The sequence below is a fragment of the Diachasmimorpha longicaudata genome, chromosome 7 (assembly GCF_034640455.1).
Source record: "Diachasmimorpha longicaudata isolate KC_UGA_2023 chromosome 7, iyDiaLong2, whole genome shotgun sequence".
Classification (NCBI taxonomy): Eukaryota; Metazoa; Arthropoda; class Insecta; order Hymenoptera; family Braconidae; genus Diachasmimorpha; species Diachasmimorpha longicaudata.
The window spans coordinates 7,724,799-7,739,743 of NC_087231.1; the positions used below are offsets into that span (position 1 = coordinate 7,724,799).

At 40.2% G+C, this 14,945-nt stretch overlaps 4 protein-coding genes across 7 annotated transcripts; 2 read left to right on the forward strand and 2 right to left on the reverse strand.

Annotated features, from left to right (window-relative positions):
* The first annotated feature begins 1 nt into the window (after position 1).
* Positions 2-5,684, forward strand: Ire1 (Inositol-requiring enzyme-1). The gene is made up of 4 exons (XM_064125580.1): positions 2-138; positions 217-1,004; positions 1,786-3,568; positions 3,687-5,684. Exons 2-4 carry the CDS (start codon positions 873-875, stop codon positions 4,754-4,756), a joined length of 2,985 nt encoding a protein of 994 aa, XP_063981650.1. The 5' UTR covers positions 2-138; positions 217-872; the 3' UTR covers positions 4,757-5,684.
* A 155-nt stretch (positions 5,685-5,839) lies between these two features.
* Positions 5,840-9,030, reverse strand: Stl (stall). Its single transcript, XM_064125581.1, has 3 exons — positions 8,616-9,030; positions 7,238-8,160; positions 5,840-6,994 (listed from the first exon to the last, which is right to left on the reverse strand). The coding sequence occupies exons 1-3, from the start codon at positions 8,736-8,738 to the stop codon at positions 5,851-5,853; spliced, it is 2,190 nt and encodes a 729-aa protein (XP_063981651.1). The 5' UTR covers positions 8,739-9,030; the 3' UTR covers positions 5,840-5,850.
* A 135-nt stretch (positions 9,031-9,165) lies between these two features.
* On the reverse strand, positions 9,166-11,802 carry LOC135164860 (dnaJ protein homolog 1-like). 4 transcript variants are annotated; one of them, XM_064125594.1, is made up of 3 exons: positions 11,541-11,802; positions 11,130-11,323; positions 9,166-11,040 (listed from the first exon to the last, which is right to left on the reverse strand). In XM_064125594.1, exons 2-3 carry the CDS (start codon positions 11,143-11,145, stop codon positions 9,965-9,967), a joined length of 1,092 nt encoding a protein of 363 aa, XP_063981664.1. In that variant the 5' UTR covers positions 11,146-11,323; positions 11,541-11,802; the 3' UTR covers positions 9,166-9,964. The 4 variants fall into 4 exon arrangements, with proteins under 4 accessions (XP_063981664.1, XP_063981663.1, XP_063981667.1 ...); XM_064125593.1 differs by having other exon boundaries at positions 11,114-11,323; XM_064125597.1 differs by lacking the exon at positions 11,130-11,323 and having other exon boundaries at positions 9,166-11,037.
* A 426-nt stretch (positions 11,803-12,228) lies between these two features.
* On the forward strand, positions 12,229-14,906 carry LOC135164863 (F-actin-capping protein subunit beta). The gene is made up of 4 exons (XM_064125603.1): positions 12,229-12,464; positions 12,803-13,014; positions 13,316-13,688; positions 14,196-14,906. Exons 1-4 carry the CDS (start codon positions 12,462-12,464, stop codon positions 14,430-14,432), a joined length of 825 nt encoding a protein of 274 aa, XP_063981673.1. The 5' UTR covers positions 12,229-12,461; the 3' UTR covers positions 14,433-14,906.
* The last annotated feature ends 39 nt before the right edge of the window (positions 14,907-14,945 follow it).

Genomic DNA, 14,945 nt, shown 5'->3' on the forward strand with positions numbered 1-14,945 from the left:
AACATGGGATCAAAATAGTGACCTCTGTGTGCTATGGACGGAAGCTACGTACATAGTATAGTATAGTATAGATAAACTATATGGATAAGTTTGGCCTCCTACATCATTTTTTCTACGGTCGGCCTAGAAGCTACTAGTGTAATTTGTTGTTCATTGTCAGTATTTATTCCCATAACATAAAAACAAATAGTCCAATGATGAATATTTTTTCAACAGCCTTGAGTTTTCGAACCTAACTATTGCGACGGATTTGCCAGCAGTTGGAGAACTATTCCAAGGACATTATCCATTTTTCACCTAATAAAACGTCACGGTTGCCTATTGGTCGAGTAACTGATTCACAATGATAATACACCCATTAAAAATAAAAATATTACCATACACACTGTGTCTTGTGGAAATATAGTTGGGAAACATATTTTAGTGTGCCGTAATCGCAGAAATGTGGGAATTATGTATTACTGGATTGGTGGACAGTATTGTGAGTTGTACAACTGCATAACCAATTTCAATTGTGGTTAGTGGTTAATTCGTGTTATGTCAAATCGTGCTCATGCTCAACCTAGAGTGACTTGAGCTCAATGTCCACGCGAAATTCAAGGTGTCGAGATGATATTACTGGTGATGCAGGGAGCCTCGATAACCAAGGTTATCCAACCATTCGGAGGTTGTCATTTCTCGGTGCAACATTGAGTGATAAACATTCTTTCATAAGGCGATAAATAATGCAGTGAAGAAGTGACGCAATATGTCAGATTTTTGGGTGTCTAGAGAAGAACGAGTTGTGTGCCGAGATCCCAAGTTTATTGTCATCAGCTGAGCATAATGAGCAACAATTGCTGTTGTCAGCACACTTTTAGAGTACCTGAAGAATGTTCCACCTCAGTATGATCACAAGAGGAGTACAGAAATTGTCGGTATCGAGACTCTTGACAAATATGCCTCGTCTCTTTCTATTTTTTATAATCCTAAGAGCCTGTGCGGTGAATCCTCAGGGGAATGAAGTAAGTCGAAGAGGTCAACGTGCATGTGCATTAGGGTCTTCTCATTTACCTCTTTTTTCTTTCTAACGTTTTCTCGATTCATATTTAAAGTTTCTATTTCATTATGTTGACTGTCCGGGATTTATCAATGCGCCACGAATTCCGTTGTTAAGGACATGATAAAAACTCTTTTAATGTGGAAAAAATCGAATTCGAAGTGACCAACAGCTGTTGTCATGAATAATTTCCTGAACAATAATGTGGACTAGAACCCCACATTTTCATTATTCATTAACTCCTAAGTTGTCTAGAGTAGTTAGTCAACTTTCCTTTCGACAGCCAAGAAATGTTATCAAAATGATCCAAGAAAATAAATGAACCTTACATTTGCATATGTTATTGAGCATATCTAGAAACGGTGTCCAAAATTTCAAGTATTTTTCAACACTATAAATTGATGACAGACTTCCTTATAGTTGAGAATAGCTTGAAACTTTATCTCTCAATACCAATAACTCTCAGCAAATACTTCAGGCATTTACTGCCACTTTAGGGAAGCTGTAAAAATTTCAATGCTTCGAATAGCTCTGATTTCTACGCTTACAACTAAAGAAAAATCACTTAATCTCTCGGTGCAGATTGCGTGTAATTAATCGTAGAAAACGTGCCATTTTTGTCCACTGCTCTTTTTTGTCAAAACTATTGAGTTTAGGAAGAAACCTCTCCAAAATTTTTCTTGTAAATAATTTGATAAAAAAATGGTAACGGAAATATATTAGAATGTAATATTTACTTTTTTCAGGATCCAAATACTGGACTCATTCCCGAGGGGGATGACCCCCTGCTCCTGATTTCGACCCTCAGTGGTTGGTTTATGGGGATTGGGCAGAGAACAGGGGAGATTCGTTGGCGTCAGGACAACGAACCAGTGGTGAAAGTCCCGTACGATGTATCGGAGCGACTATCTCCAATGTTCCTCCCCGATCCTAAAGACGGATCACTCTACCTTTATGGGGCTGAATTTGATGTCTTGAAAAAACTTCCCTTCACAATTCCCCAACTGGTAGCGAACAGTCCCTGTCGGAGTAGCGATGGAATTCTCTACACAGGTCGTAAAATCGACACTTGGTTTAGCATAGACCCAGTGACCGGTAAACGCGAGCAACTCTTAGGTTTCGAGGAGGCCGACAACACCTGTCCCCTAGACATTCAAGACGCCATTTCCATCGGACGTACAGAGTACAATATTATTATGATAGACAGCAAGCAGAAGGAGCGAAAATGGAACATAACGTTCTACGATTATTCAGCATTGAAAATCGATGATGCAATGGATGATTACGACCTCGTCCACTTCACAACGAGTTCCACTGGTCGAGTTGTCACCCTGGATCGAAGGCTGGGAATGGTTCTGTGGGAGTTGGACCTCAGCAGTCCAGTTATTGGCATGTACACTATGAGTAAGGATGGCTTAGTAACTGTTCCCTTCACCAGCGTGGCCGAAGAGACCCTTGACAATTTACTCCAGCGGTTTAGCTCCAAGCCCAGTGACATTCAACTATTTCCAACCTTATACATTGGAGAACACATCCATGGATTGTATGCTCTACCATCACTAGTTGATTCGTCGACAGCTACAATCTCCAGCAACAGCGGACACCTGCTGCTCGAGGGCCCAGTTGTCGTTCCTCAGATTGGAAAAAATGATAATGAAGTTTCCCATGAAGAGACTGCAACTGTTGGAAATGAACCGTCCGGGGATCAGTCAATGGAGGACGTTAATCAAGAGAAGAATATCATTGTTCTTGGTCACTATAAAGTACCTTCAGAGTATAAACATCAGAATCAACCCCTGCAAATAACTGGACGCTCTGATCCAGTTATTCGATCATCGCAAGCGCGAGCTAATGATTCCAATAAAATTACTATCGTTGTCCAGAGCCCTGATGAGCTGGACAATAGCACAGATCATAGAGGATGGAAGAAGGCATTTGGTGGAGTATACAACGGGGCAAAGAAGTGGCTGAACCAGCAGGAGAATAAAGGGTTGAAGCTAGCGCTGATCATTCTGGTTGGATGCGTCATTACGATGTTCTGGTATTTGAATGCTCAGTTTAAAGAGTTTCAGCAATTATCTCAGGGCTCCAGGGAAAACAGCAGAACCAGCAGTACTGGGGGGAGAAGTGGAATAGTGACAGCACCTGAGGAGATTGGCGAGGGGACAGTTAAAATTGGAAAGATTATCTTTCACATTGATAAAGTGTTAGGAAAGGGATGTGAAGGAACTTTTGTTTACAAAGGGGAGTTTGATGGGCGATCTGTCGCTGTGAAACGACTCCTGCCTGATTGCTTTACGTTTGCTGATAGGGAGGTCGCATTGTTGAGGGAATCCGATGCTCATGCGAATGTTGTGAGGTATTTCTGTACTGAGCAAGATCGAATGTTCAGGTATATTGCACTGGAACTGGCTGAGGCGACTCTGCAGGATTACGTCGTTGGGAATTATGACAGGCAGACTATTGCTGTTAAGAATATTCTGGCTCAAGCGACTTCTGGATTAGCTCATTTACATTCTCTGGATATTGGTGAGTTGATCATTGATTATTATCCATATTTATCATGTCAATTGGAAAAATTCCGTCTGTCCCCTTTCCTATGCGTCAATTCAACATTGACTCATGTACCACATCTTCGTTTTTCCAGTTCACAGAGACATAAAACCGCACAATGTGTTGCTGTCATCACCAGGACCGCGGGGTGAGGTGCGCGCCATGATTTCCGACTTTGGTCTCTGCAAGAAATTACAATTGGGACGGATGTCATTCTCTCGGCGATCAGGCGTAACTGGGACCGACGGCTGGATAGCCCCGGAAATGCTAAACGGTGAGCGTACGACCTGCGCCGTCGATATTTTCTCACTCGGCTGTGTCTTCTACTACGTTCTATCAAATGGAAGGCATCCATTTGGTGACACCCTCCGCAGGCAAGCGAATATTCTGTGCGGAGAAAGTGATCTTTCATCTCTTCAGGATGTGGAGGACTACGGAAAAGAACTGGCTCTTGTTCTAATTCGAGCAATGATTGACAGTGATCCTACCAGCCGACCTCCAGCTGCCGCTGTCGAGCGCTTTCCATTTTTCTGGAACTCCGCGCGGATCCTCAACTTTTTCCAAGATGTCAGTGACAGAGTGGAAAAGGACGAACCGGACAGTCTAGCTTTGATGTCCTTGGAGACTGGAGGAAGTCAAGTAGTCCAATCTGACTGGAGACTCTGCATTGATCTCGAGGTAGCCAACGACTTGAGAAAGTACAGGAGTTACAGAGGAGAGAGTGTCAGAGATCTCCTCCGAGCTCTGAGAAATAAAAAACATCACTACAGAGAATTAACAGCAGAGGCACAAGCAAGCCTCGGAGAGATTCCTAAAAAATTTACAGAGTACTGGTTGTCCAGGTTCCCCTGCCTTCTTTCCCACAGCTGGTGTGCAATGCAGAGGTTCAGGCGAGAAGCAACATTTCAGGATTATTACGATTCTGAATACGAATTTACGACGTATTTTGCTTACGAACAAGTGTGTGACGTGTTTAATAGAGTGAGCAAGGAGGAAGTGCCTTCAGTGAATGTTCCACCATCCCCACGGAACCCCAATTGGAGGTTCCAAAATGGGGTCGATTGGAGTCCCAATCGTACGCGATTCAGAACGTATAGGAAAAAGAATCAGGAGAGAAGAAAAAATGAGGGCGCAGTTGTATGGACATTACCGCCCGCTAGTTGAGTTCTTTGTTCCTTCCACTCGTCGTTTGTTATCGAGGTATGTGTGTAATAATAAATTGTGATATTTCTTATCGTGAAGGATGTGATCTATTCATTATTATGTACAATATAAACATAAGTGTGGATACCTGTATTTATCCAGCAAACCGTTTTTTGTTTGTTCTAGTAAGATAATGAAATATGTACATGGTTTGTTCCTGATGTAATGGCATTATTTTTAATTTTTATATGATATATATTTACCAGAGTTCAACAGAAAAATATTAGTTGTGAGAGAAAACAGTGGGCACACACAGATTTATTATTACAAATGAAAAAATTTCATTGAATGTACATAATGTCAATTGTAAATACTATATTTCTGTATATTTTACATATTAATTGTATTTCACTGAATATTCGCTGAATATATTGTAACTTTGAATATCAGAAGGTAAAGGATATCTAGGATAAGCTGATCAATAGACAGACGGTTATGGGAAATTCGAGGTTTATCGAGAAAAGAAAAATAGAGTAATCATTTAATTGCGTTAACAATGGACTCAGGTTTGCCACAATATAGATGTCAAAATCACACACTCGTAAATTTGATGAGGGAAAAATAATTTTTGAGAACATTATTTCTAAGATTTATTTTATTGTTCAGTTATCATTGGTGCAGAGATGGTGAATTATGGATATAAAATTATTATAATTGTTCTGTGTTCGAGTGATTTTGCCAGAGCCCATTCGGGCATTACTCCACGGTTTTTTAATTACTTGGATTAATTTATTTGTTATCGACAATTGTAGTAACTTTAGCCACTAGAATTGCTCGATTGGACATCACTTGATAAGGCCAGCCAAAAAAGTTTATCAAAATTGTATCAATGTGCCATACGAAGTTTTTTCAAAAACGTTTAAAAAATACACAGAGGAATTAACAAAAATATTTTTCAATTTATCAGTCCTTTTTCCTCTCAGGATTAATTATTAATTCTGTAGTCAAATGTTACAACCGAATCACAGATTTTAAGAGCATTTTCTAGCATACCCTTTGTTAATCAATGGTCCTCAATCAATCCTATCTCTGGATTATTTCAGTCCTCTCATCGTTCACAAAAAAGCAGGAAGTTCGACATAATCATGATCCACCCACTCATCCCCGTCCTCTGTCTCTGAAACCCCTTCAGGAAGAATTTTCAACAGTGGACTTCCATCACCACCCAGGCTTAAATATTTCCGCATCTCCTCCGAGACCTCATTCCCCCCTGGTCGCGCATTCTGTGGTCCCAGATCAAGGTCACGATGATTGTTCTGCAACAATGAATTCTTCGCGAATTGAAAATCGCTGGGTAAACAGTGATGCTGCAAGCAGAAATAGTCCTGATCGTTGTTATTATGGCACCATGTGCCATCGGGAAAGTAGGGATCAAGCCCCAGATCATTGAGTTCAACCCTGGGGGTGTAGTAGGAGGCGATGTGTCTTTGTTTGCAGAAAATGGCGCAGCCCATCCAGGGCCTATCGGCCTCGTGAGGTGCTTGAAGACCGCGAGCCTCTGCATCGAGCTCTGGGATTCGAGCACTGAATTCCCTGCACTTTAATGTGGCAAAATCCTCGGATGTTATGCGTTTCTCGCAGAGCTTTGAGTCGTCGCAGAGGTCAACCGCGAAGGAGAGACCTTTACACTCACTTGCACTGTCGTTTCTGCAGGTTCTTCGCTTTGCCCTAGCGCCCCTGGATTTTTTAATGCACCCACTCCTGCATTTTCCTTCGTTCCATTTACTCCAGCCAGTTTCGTTGAGTCTGGGCTTGGTCATCAGGAGCTTATCCGAGGGAAAATGCAGAGCAGGAACGCACTCACCTCCTCGACACTCCATCCCATTCGCACAAAACGTTCCCTCTAGGGCTGGTCCTGAATAGTAGTAACCACTTCGGTGCGGACTACTGCACTGCAGAGACTGGCAGGCGTTGGCGAACGTGACAACCGATGCGTCTCTGTCTCTCAGCAGTAATTCGCATTGTCTCTTGGCTGTCCACTCGCGACCGGGGAGGGTATAAAAGCGCTCGTGATCGAGCAATTTGTCGGATCTAAGGGTGGTTCGGTCGAGGAGACACGGTTTCTTCTGGGGGAGATCGAGGACCACCTGACGGCTGCAGACTGACCAAATTGTTTCGCCGGTTGTTCCTCTACTTGGAGACATTATGTAGCCGTCTCGTGGGCAGGGGTTGCCGGTTGAGTCGTGGTGCATTCCTAAACTGGAAAATGGAGGCTTTCATGATAACCAAATCTCTAATTAATATACTCAAATATTTTGTGACGAAATATAGATATTAGCAGAGCTATCACTCAGTTGAAAAATGTAAAAAAATGTAACTGAAAAAGACTTTTGCTAATCGATTCAAGGCTTAGTAAGAGTATTGAAGATTCTTCAGGTGAATTGTCCTATTACGATTTTTGATAACGGATCACTCATTGAAAAATGCGGAGTAATTTCTTACTTATGTCCAATTTCATGAGCAGCAATGTAAACCGATGTGAATCCAGCGGATGGATATGGTTTCCCCAACCGATTAGTCACACCCAGTTCAGCAATGACACAGGAATACTGATGATAACATGAGCCGGATACGGTGGCAAGGCCCATCGTAACGCCATTCCTCTTTCCGTTCTCGTCTGCGTAAAAATCTAGTCCCGACACGTATAAGCCGATGTCCCAGTGATTGGGATGCTCGTCGTCTCTGGGATTGTTGATAGTCGTATAATTGCAGAATGAGTCTAGAAGTTTCTCCCGTTGGCCATCGTGGTGGGGTAGAGTCAGGGGTTGTTTCTTCATCAAATCCAGGCGTACAAGTGCAATGTTGACCCTTGAGCCGAGGCTAGGGTGATAGTAGAGGGCTTGAATAGCGTTTACGTAAGCGAGCAGCATATCTCGCATTTTTCTCTCATCGTTGTTGAAAAATGGGGAGAAAAGCTTGTAGGCTGGTTCATCAAAGAAAACAGCCAACTCTATTGTTAATTCGGGTGAGGCACCTCTTCTAGACCTAGGAATCGCATCCAATGGAAGCTCCACGTAATTTCTACTAGTCTGAAAGTACTCTGGAGGCGAAATATACGATCGCTTGACCAAGTGAGGAACTCCCTCTCCGGATATTGGGATTTCTTCCAACGGCGAGATTTCAAGTGTTGCATTGGAGTGCAATATCACACCGTGGAGTCCATCCTCGCAGATGCTTAAAGCCGCTGTACTGAAGTTATCTTGATGAAGATAATGACAGGGACGAGGTTTACTCAGCTCTGGAATTTCTTGAACGGTGTTAGAGCCCTCGTGACGCCAGACTTGGAAATATGGGGCCAATAGTTTGTCGTTGCGCCTGAGTCTGAGGTTGAACTTTTGATTGAATGCGGTGAACTCTAGAGGAATCTTTAATACAATCGGTTTTTGAGAATAGTTGGAAACTGTTAGAACATTAGATAGACGTTGGAATAATTTTGATAGAATTAACTGAGAAGAGAAATTATTTGAATGAAGACTGGTTATGACAATTATATTCTTTTAAAACATAATTATTTTAGATATGTTTATTTATCATTATGTTTTATTGAGTTTTTAGTTTGCTTACTATTGTCTTCTGTATCTAAAAAAAATTAAAAACAAAGATGGCAGCTCAAAACTTGGTTGCACTGAGCTATTATTTATTTTAAGAGGCTGGTGGGTCAACGAACTGTTAAACTATTGATCGAACCAGTAAAGTATTCATTTTATTTGCAGTTATTTTAATGCAATTCATGAATCGATTTCAACTCTTTTCAGAAAAACGTCTCTCATTTAGCTGTTTGGAAAATATATATTATCTTATTGTAATGAATAAATGATACCTCAGCAGTTCTCGAACTTCGTCTCGTAATAAAAACCACATCAACATCGTCTTGACAATTACCAACGACAACAGAAAAACAAACGAGTAAAATCAGTGGAATAATTCTCAAAACATCATCCATAATGATAAATGGAAGAACTACAGAAAAATGCTAGTGAGTCCGCAAAATCGCTGCATTTTATAAACTCCAGGAAGCCCTTCAATGTTTTGTTTCGTTAATTGTCATAGAAACAACTGAATAGCCACCTAAATAAGAATTATGCTGGTGCCTCCAGGGTTATTAACCACTGTTGTGCATGGAGACTGCTCTTTGTTGCACACGAGGCCAATTGCCCTCGGCGTATCATGAATTTAATTTTTATATGCATCAGTATCACTGTCTGGTCACACGATTCCCGAATCGTGGCACCCACGTTGCCTGACTATTTTAGGAGCGCGCCGAACGACCAATGAACAGAAGGGGACACGAGGAGAGAGTGGATCCAGGAAAATGGTATAAATGATTTAAAATCTCAAACAAAAGTAAAAAAAACAAAACACTGATCAAGTAACTTAAAGTATCTTCATTATATTATTAATGTGTACAAATGATTTTCACTTAATCATCTTCTCGAATAATTGATTACATTTCATAAATTTTCCCCAATTATGACGCATTCATCGAACACTATCACACAACTAATTCTCCCATTGATGAAAAAAAAATTTATCACGACAGTGAGACCCCCCATAATTATTGTACCAATATCGTTGAATATTCTACAACTCTCGCTTCTGAATTTCACCTTCGTCCTTCACAATTCGTAACTCACGTGGCAATTAAATAAACTGATCCTCCCTCATAATTGTAATAGTCTACCTAAAGTCATAATAATTGTGACTCACGCGACATTCACCTTGGTATGCCGAAAAATAGAAAGGGAAATTAAGATGAAATTCGAGCATCATTACTACGATTCCTCCATCCGCACTAACACTTAAAAAAAAGACGAAAACCAATCATCTCTTGACACAACACGACACACTCTTTTCTTCTCCCTCTTTGCAAATAAAAACCGGTTAAGAGACCTTCGATTAAAGGGGGATGGCCAGTGTTTAATGCCAGAAACGTTAATCAGTCGATTAGCATTTATTGGCTCAAATCCCGTGTATATATTTCATTGTTTTTATATCATTATTTACGCGTTTTTCTTTCAACGTAACAATGTACTACAACGTACACCCTTCACGATTATATATCTAACTGCCATACGTGTCAATTGATCGTCCCTATTCATATTTATATTTTTCTCGTTGAATTATTTTCAATAATTTTTATTATAAAATAAAAGCAAAACAAGGGACTTTTCAATGCGGTAATGTATCGTACAAAATGTCTTTAGCACTTTGTGCCAATGTATCCGGAAATTTGATGTCAAACGATACTAGCAAATCACCTCTGCGCGATGGCTCTTTAGGGAATGGCAAACCCTGTCCCTGAATTCTCTTAACCATATTTGGTTTAACAACGTCCCTCGTCAGATTGAGTGATATTTTTTCGCCACTTAACGTTGGCACATCAACGACAGTGCCACATAATGCTTGTTTCAAGCTCAATTTGCACGTATATCTGATGTCCTGACCTTCGCGCCTATATAATGGATGTGGTTTGTCCCTGATGATGAATACAATGTCAGCTGGCACCTTACCACGTCCCTGATCGCCCTCCTTTTGGAAAGTTATCTTGGTTCCTGCTTTCCATCCTGGTTTTACATTAATCGTCAGTACTTTGTCCTCTTTCTTGGTTGTACCATCTGGCTGAACAACTCTCCTAGATATCTTCATTTTCTTCAGGCAACCCTTGGCAATGTCCTCGAGAGTGACGTAAAGATCGTGTTCAATAGGTGGATCCTGTCCCTGATCCTTTTGCCCTGGCATACGACCACCACCAGGTGCAAAGTTGAACGAGTGTGAACGGAATGCACCACTACCACCACCGGGCCTCTGTCCGGCCATCCTCAGCTCGAATGGATCCTCCATGTCCATGTCATCACCAAAGGTGAATCCACGGCTGTTACTACCAGGTCCAAACTCGAAGAATGTGGCGAATGGTGATGCTGAACCAAAGAATTGGGCAAATGTTGCTCGAGGATCACCATGGAATGAGTAGTGTGGACCACCACTGCCTCCGTTATTACCCGATGGTACGCCAGCCTTCAGGCCTTCTTCACCGTATTTGTCGTACACTTCGCGTTTTTTCGCGTCAGACAGTACTTCGTAAGCTTCAGCAATTTCCTTGAATTTCTCCTCAGCTCCGGGACTTTTGTTCTTGTCTGGATGATATTTAAGAGCTAACTTACGGTACGCCTTCTTTATCTCGTCGTCACTCGCACCCTTGGCTATTGACAGAGTTTTATAGTAGTCTGTACCCATCTTGGAAGCTTCTAGAACAGAAAACAACGGGTGGCTCTAGTAATTGCAGTGTCTAATTAACTATATGTCAAATCAAAGCTCAACTTGAAAAACTTTTTACTGCTGATTTCTTCCATCTGTGTGTTAACTTCATTATCTTATTTTTAATGTGCCGATCTTTTCTCAGTCCCTCGACAAACCACCTACACACGAATATGTATCGTCTATTTCGGGGAATGATCGCGGGTTGTCTCTCTTTCTGAGAGCGTGGAGAGACACGACAGGTACTTGTAACTGATGGACTCAGCTTTCTAACTGAATTATTGAAGGGAAAATATTAAAAATAAATCCAATGGTTAAGCCATCGACTCATCGCTCCGAAATTAAACCATATTTCTGTTTTATTTGAGCAACAGAAGCAGAAAAACACGTCCGAAAATTTCTGCTGACACCCATTACGAACCTGATGAGATAGCCCTACACGTCAATATGTTCCAACACTTTTTTCACTTATTTATTTAATCATATTTACCTTTTTCCTATCAATGAGACGAATAATAAGACGTAGGATGTATAACACTATTCACACACAATAATAATCCAAAAATCTTACGATTTTGTCGTAAGAAAAGAAACTCGGAATAACGTGTATAAAATCAGGTTGAACTCTCAGTATGAACTGAAAAGTGGACCAAGCTGCGCAGCCTCATATATATAATTTTGCTTCTATTACATTCTGGAACCTTCGAGAACGAGCGAGAACGACGTTACCATCGACTTCCGTGGTGTCTCTCTGCGCCTGTCGTTCTTGGGGCTTTAACCCGCTACTGACGTCAGTCTAGAGACCCTAGGCAAACGTTGATGTTTTTGCAAATAGACGGGGCAAGGGAGATAGAAGCCTCGGAATCGATGATTCGACAGAGATGAGATGAAAACCAATTTTGCAGTGAAATTTGTCAATCAAAGTTTTCGGAACGCGCGACACGAGCCAAGCGCCATCTCCAGGTGATTCTCACAGCCGCGGCAAATTTAAAATCGTAAATTTGTTCTTACGGAAAGTTTATGCAATCGCCGAAAAATCCCAGGGGATTTTCTTCTAATTTTTTTACAATCTTTGGCTCCTTTGGAGATCGATTGGGATTTGTGGAAAAGAGAAGATCGAGGAGGTAACCGTTGAAGCGGATAAAAGTGGAAAAATCGCGATATTAAGAATGTGCATTTAGGAACACTGACGTTCTCACCAATTGCTGGTCACATCGACACACCCTCAAGGCAGTTCCTTTTTTTTTTATTTCGAATGCAACCGATACAGTCAACAATTAAACAATATTTATCGTATTGTAATATTACGTTTAAATTTTATATTAATAACCAATTGCATTATTGGAGGGCGAGTGAATTAACGTAAAATTGTAGTGATAATTTGTAACAAAGTGAAAGTTTACTGGACACAATGGTGAGTCATATCTTGTGAATTATTATTTTAGTCGGTTTATATTTGTAAATTAAAAAATGACAAAAGTGCTGTTGAGCTCTGGAGCATAAAAATGGAGGAGATCTCTCAGTGTTTGTCCTTGATGATTGATGATAATAATTTTATTGACGTTGAAAACAATGTAATACGATACCTAACCCAAAAGGAAACAAAATGTCAAGATGGTGCATCGAGTTTACTCAGGCATTATCTCCAGAATCAGCTTAATCGTGGCTGCCATCATAATTGCATGAAGATATTAAAAATATTATTAATTGATCATTCGAGGCAATATTTATATTTATTTTATTATTCATCAGAGTGAACAGCAGATGGACTGTGCACTTGATTTGATGAGGCGTTTGCCACCTCAGCAGATTGAGAAAAATCTGAGTGACCTAATTGATCTTGTACCATCACTGTGTGAAGATCTACTGTCATCAGTAGATCAACCGCTCAAAATAGCCAAGGACAAGGAGTCTGGAAAGGACTATTTGCTCTGTGATTACAACAGGGATGGTGACTCGTACAGGTACTCCAACTGATATGACAAAATGAAATCAATAGCAAAAGGGTAAAGCGGTTAATCGATTTTGACTATTGGCCAGTTTTCAATGAATGTTTCAAAATTGAAGGGAGACGTAAATATTGTTGTCACTGCCTTTATTGTAGTTCTTGATTCTATCCAGAAAATAGGTCATCCCCAAAAATTTCATTATGTTGCTTAGACTTGAAGACATGTTTCGAAAGCATCGATACAGGTTACATTTACTTTTATTGGCTTTACTGGATAATGAACAAGTATTTTCTGGTTTGTTCCGTTTGTGATGAAGATCCCCGTGGAGCAACACGTACGACCCGCCCCTGGAGGACGGCTCAATGCCCTCAGAGAGATTGAGGAAAATTGAGATAGACGCAAATCACGCATTCGATCAGTATAGGGAACTCTACTTTGAGGGTGGTGTGTCGTCGGTTTATCTATGGGACTTGGATCATGGATTTGCCGGTGTTATTTTAATTAAAAAAGCTGGCGATGGCTCGAAGAAAATTAAGGGCTGTTGGGACTCTATACACGTTGTTGAAGTACAAGAGAAAACAACTGGTAGGCATGCTCATTATAAGTTAACGTCCACCGCTATGTTGTGGCTACAGACGAATAAACATGGCTCGGGGACTATGAATCTTGGTGGTAGTCTTACTCGACAGGTAAATTCAATATATATACCCTCTCTTATGCTTAATTTACTTATTTAGCTCTTGAAATTATTTACTTGTGAAGTTGAGGAGTTAAGACAATGGTATGCACACCATTAAAAGCGAAAACGCTTTTATGAGGGGTTCCTTTCGTGAAGAATGTGGACATCGATTTTTATAAGGTCTTCATTATCACCTTTGCATTGTAAGGTACTTGAAAAAATCTATTGATAAGGCGAATTTAATATAACACTTTGTGGTACCTCTACTGTGCCCCCATGATTTGATTTATCTAGCCCTCGAGGTAATTTAACCGTCAAGTTGAATAACAAGATAAGGCGATGGAGTTTAGAAATAGCCGATTTTGCAAAAAATTTTCGTACTAACGAATGAGTTAGTCTTGACAAAAAACCCTTTCACAATTTTTTTCGACAATTGATCTCAATTTTTAACTGATTAACCATCTAGTCCCCTGGATTTTTCCAATTTTAATATCTTTATTTATTCCATCTGTTCTAGGTCGAACAAGACTTGTCAATAACTGATGTCTCATCTCCACACATTGCAAATATTGGCCGCATGGTTGAAGACATGGAGAATAAAATTCGTAATACACTGAATGAAATATATTTTGGTAAAACGAAAGATATTGTCAATGGCCTGAGGTCTGTGCAATCATTGGCAGATCAGAGACAGCAAACAGCACTAAGACAAGACCTTGCTGCTGCTTTACAGAGGCGAAATGCTAACAATTGATCTCACGATAATCATGAGAGCTTTCAATACCATTGTGATTAGAAAATGAGGAAAATAAAAAAAAATGCAAAAACTAATATGAAGTGATGAAAGGAGGAGCATAAAACATTGAGGATACTGGCATAAAAAAATACAGACATAAAGGACAGATGAAAATATCACACGTTGCATTCAATTAATACAAAACACACAGACAGTTGAAAACATCATGTGGACTCGATTACAATTGATACCCAGTTCAGTTGCGACACTTTGTTATTATTCTCTAGATTTAAAATAATGCGGGGAATTTATTATGGGGTTACTTAAAGAGGACACTTATCTTATTTGTTTGTTTAAAAGTATTTGAAGAATTAATTAAACGAGAAAGAACAATCGTAATTGCATAATTGGTATTTAAGTGAGTAACGTTGAGGGGAGCCAACGATGAAGATGTATTTGTATAAATAAATTTCATTTTGTTATAAAGTCCTACGCTTGACTACAAGTTTTCATTATTTTTTCTTCTGTTAA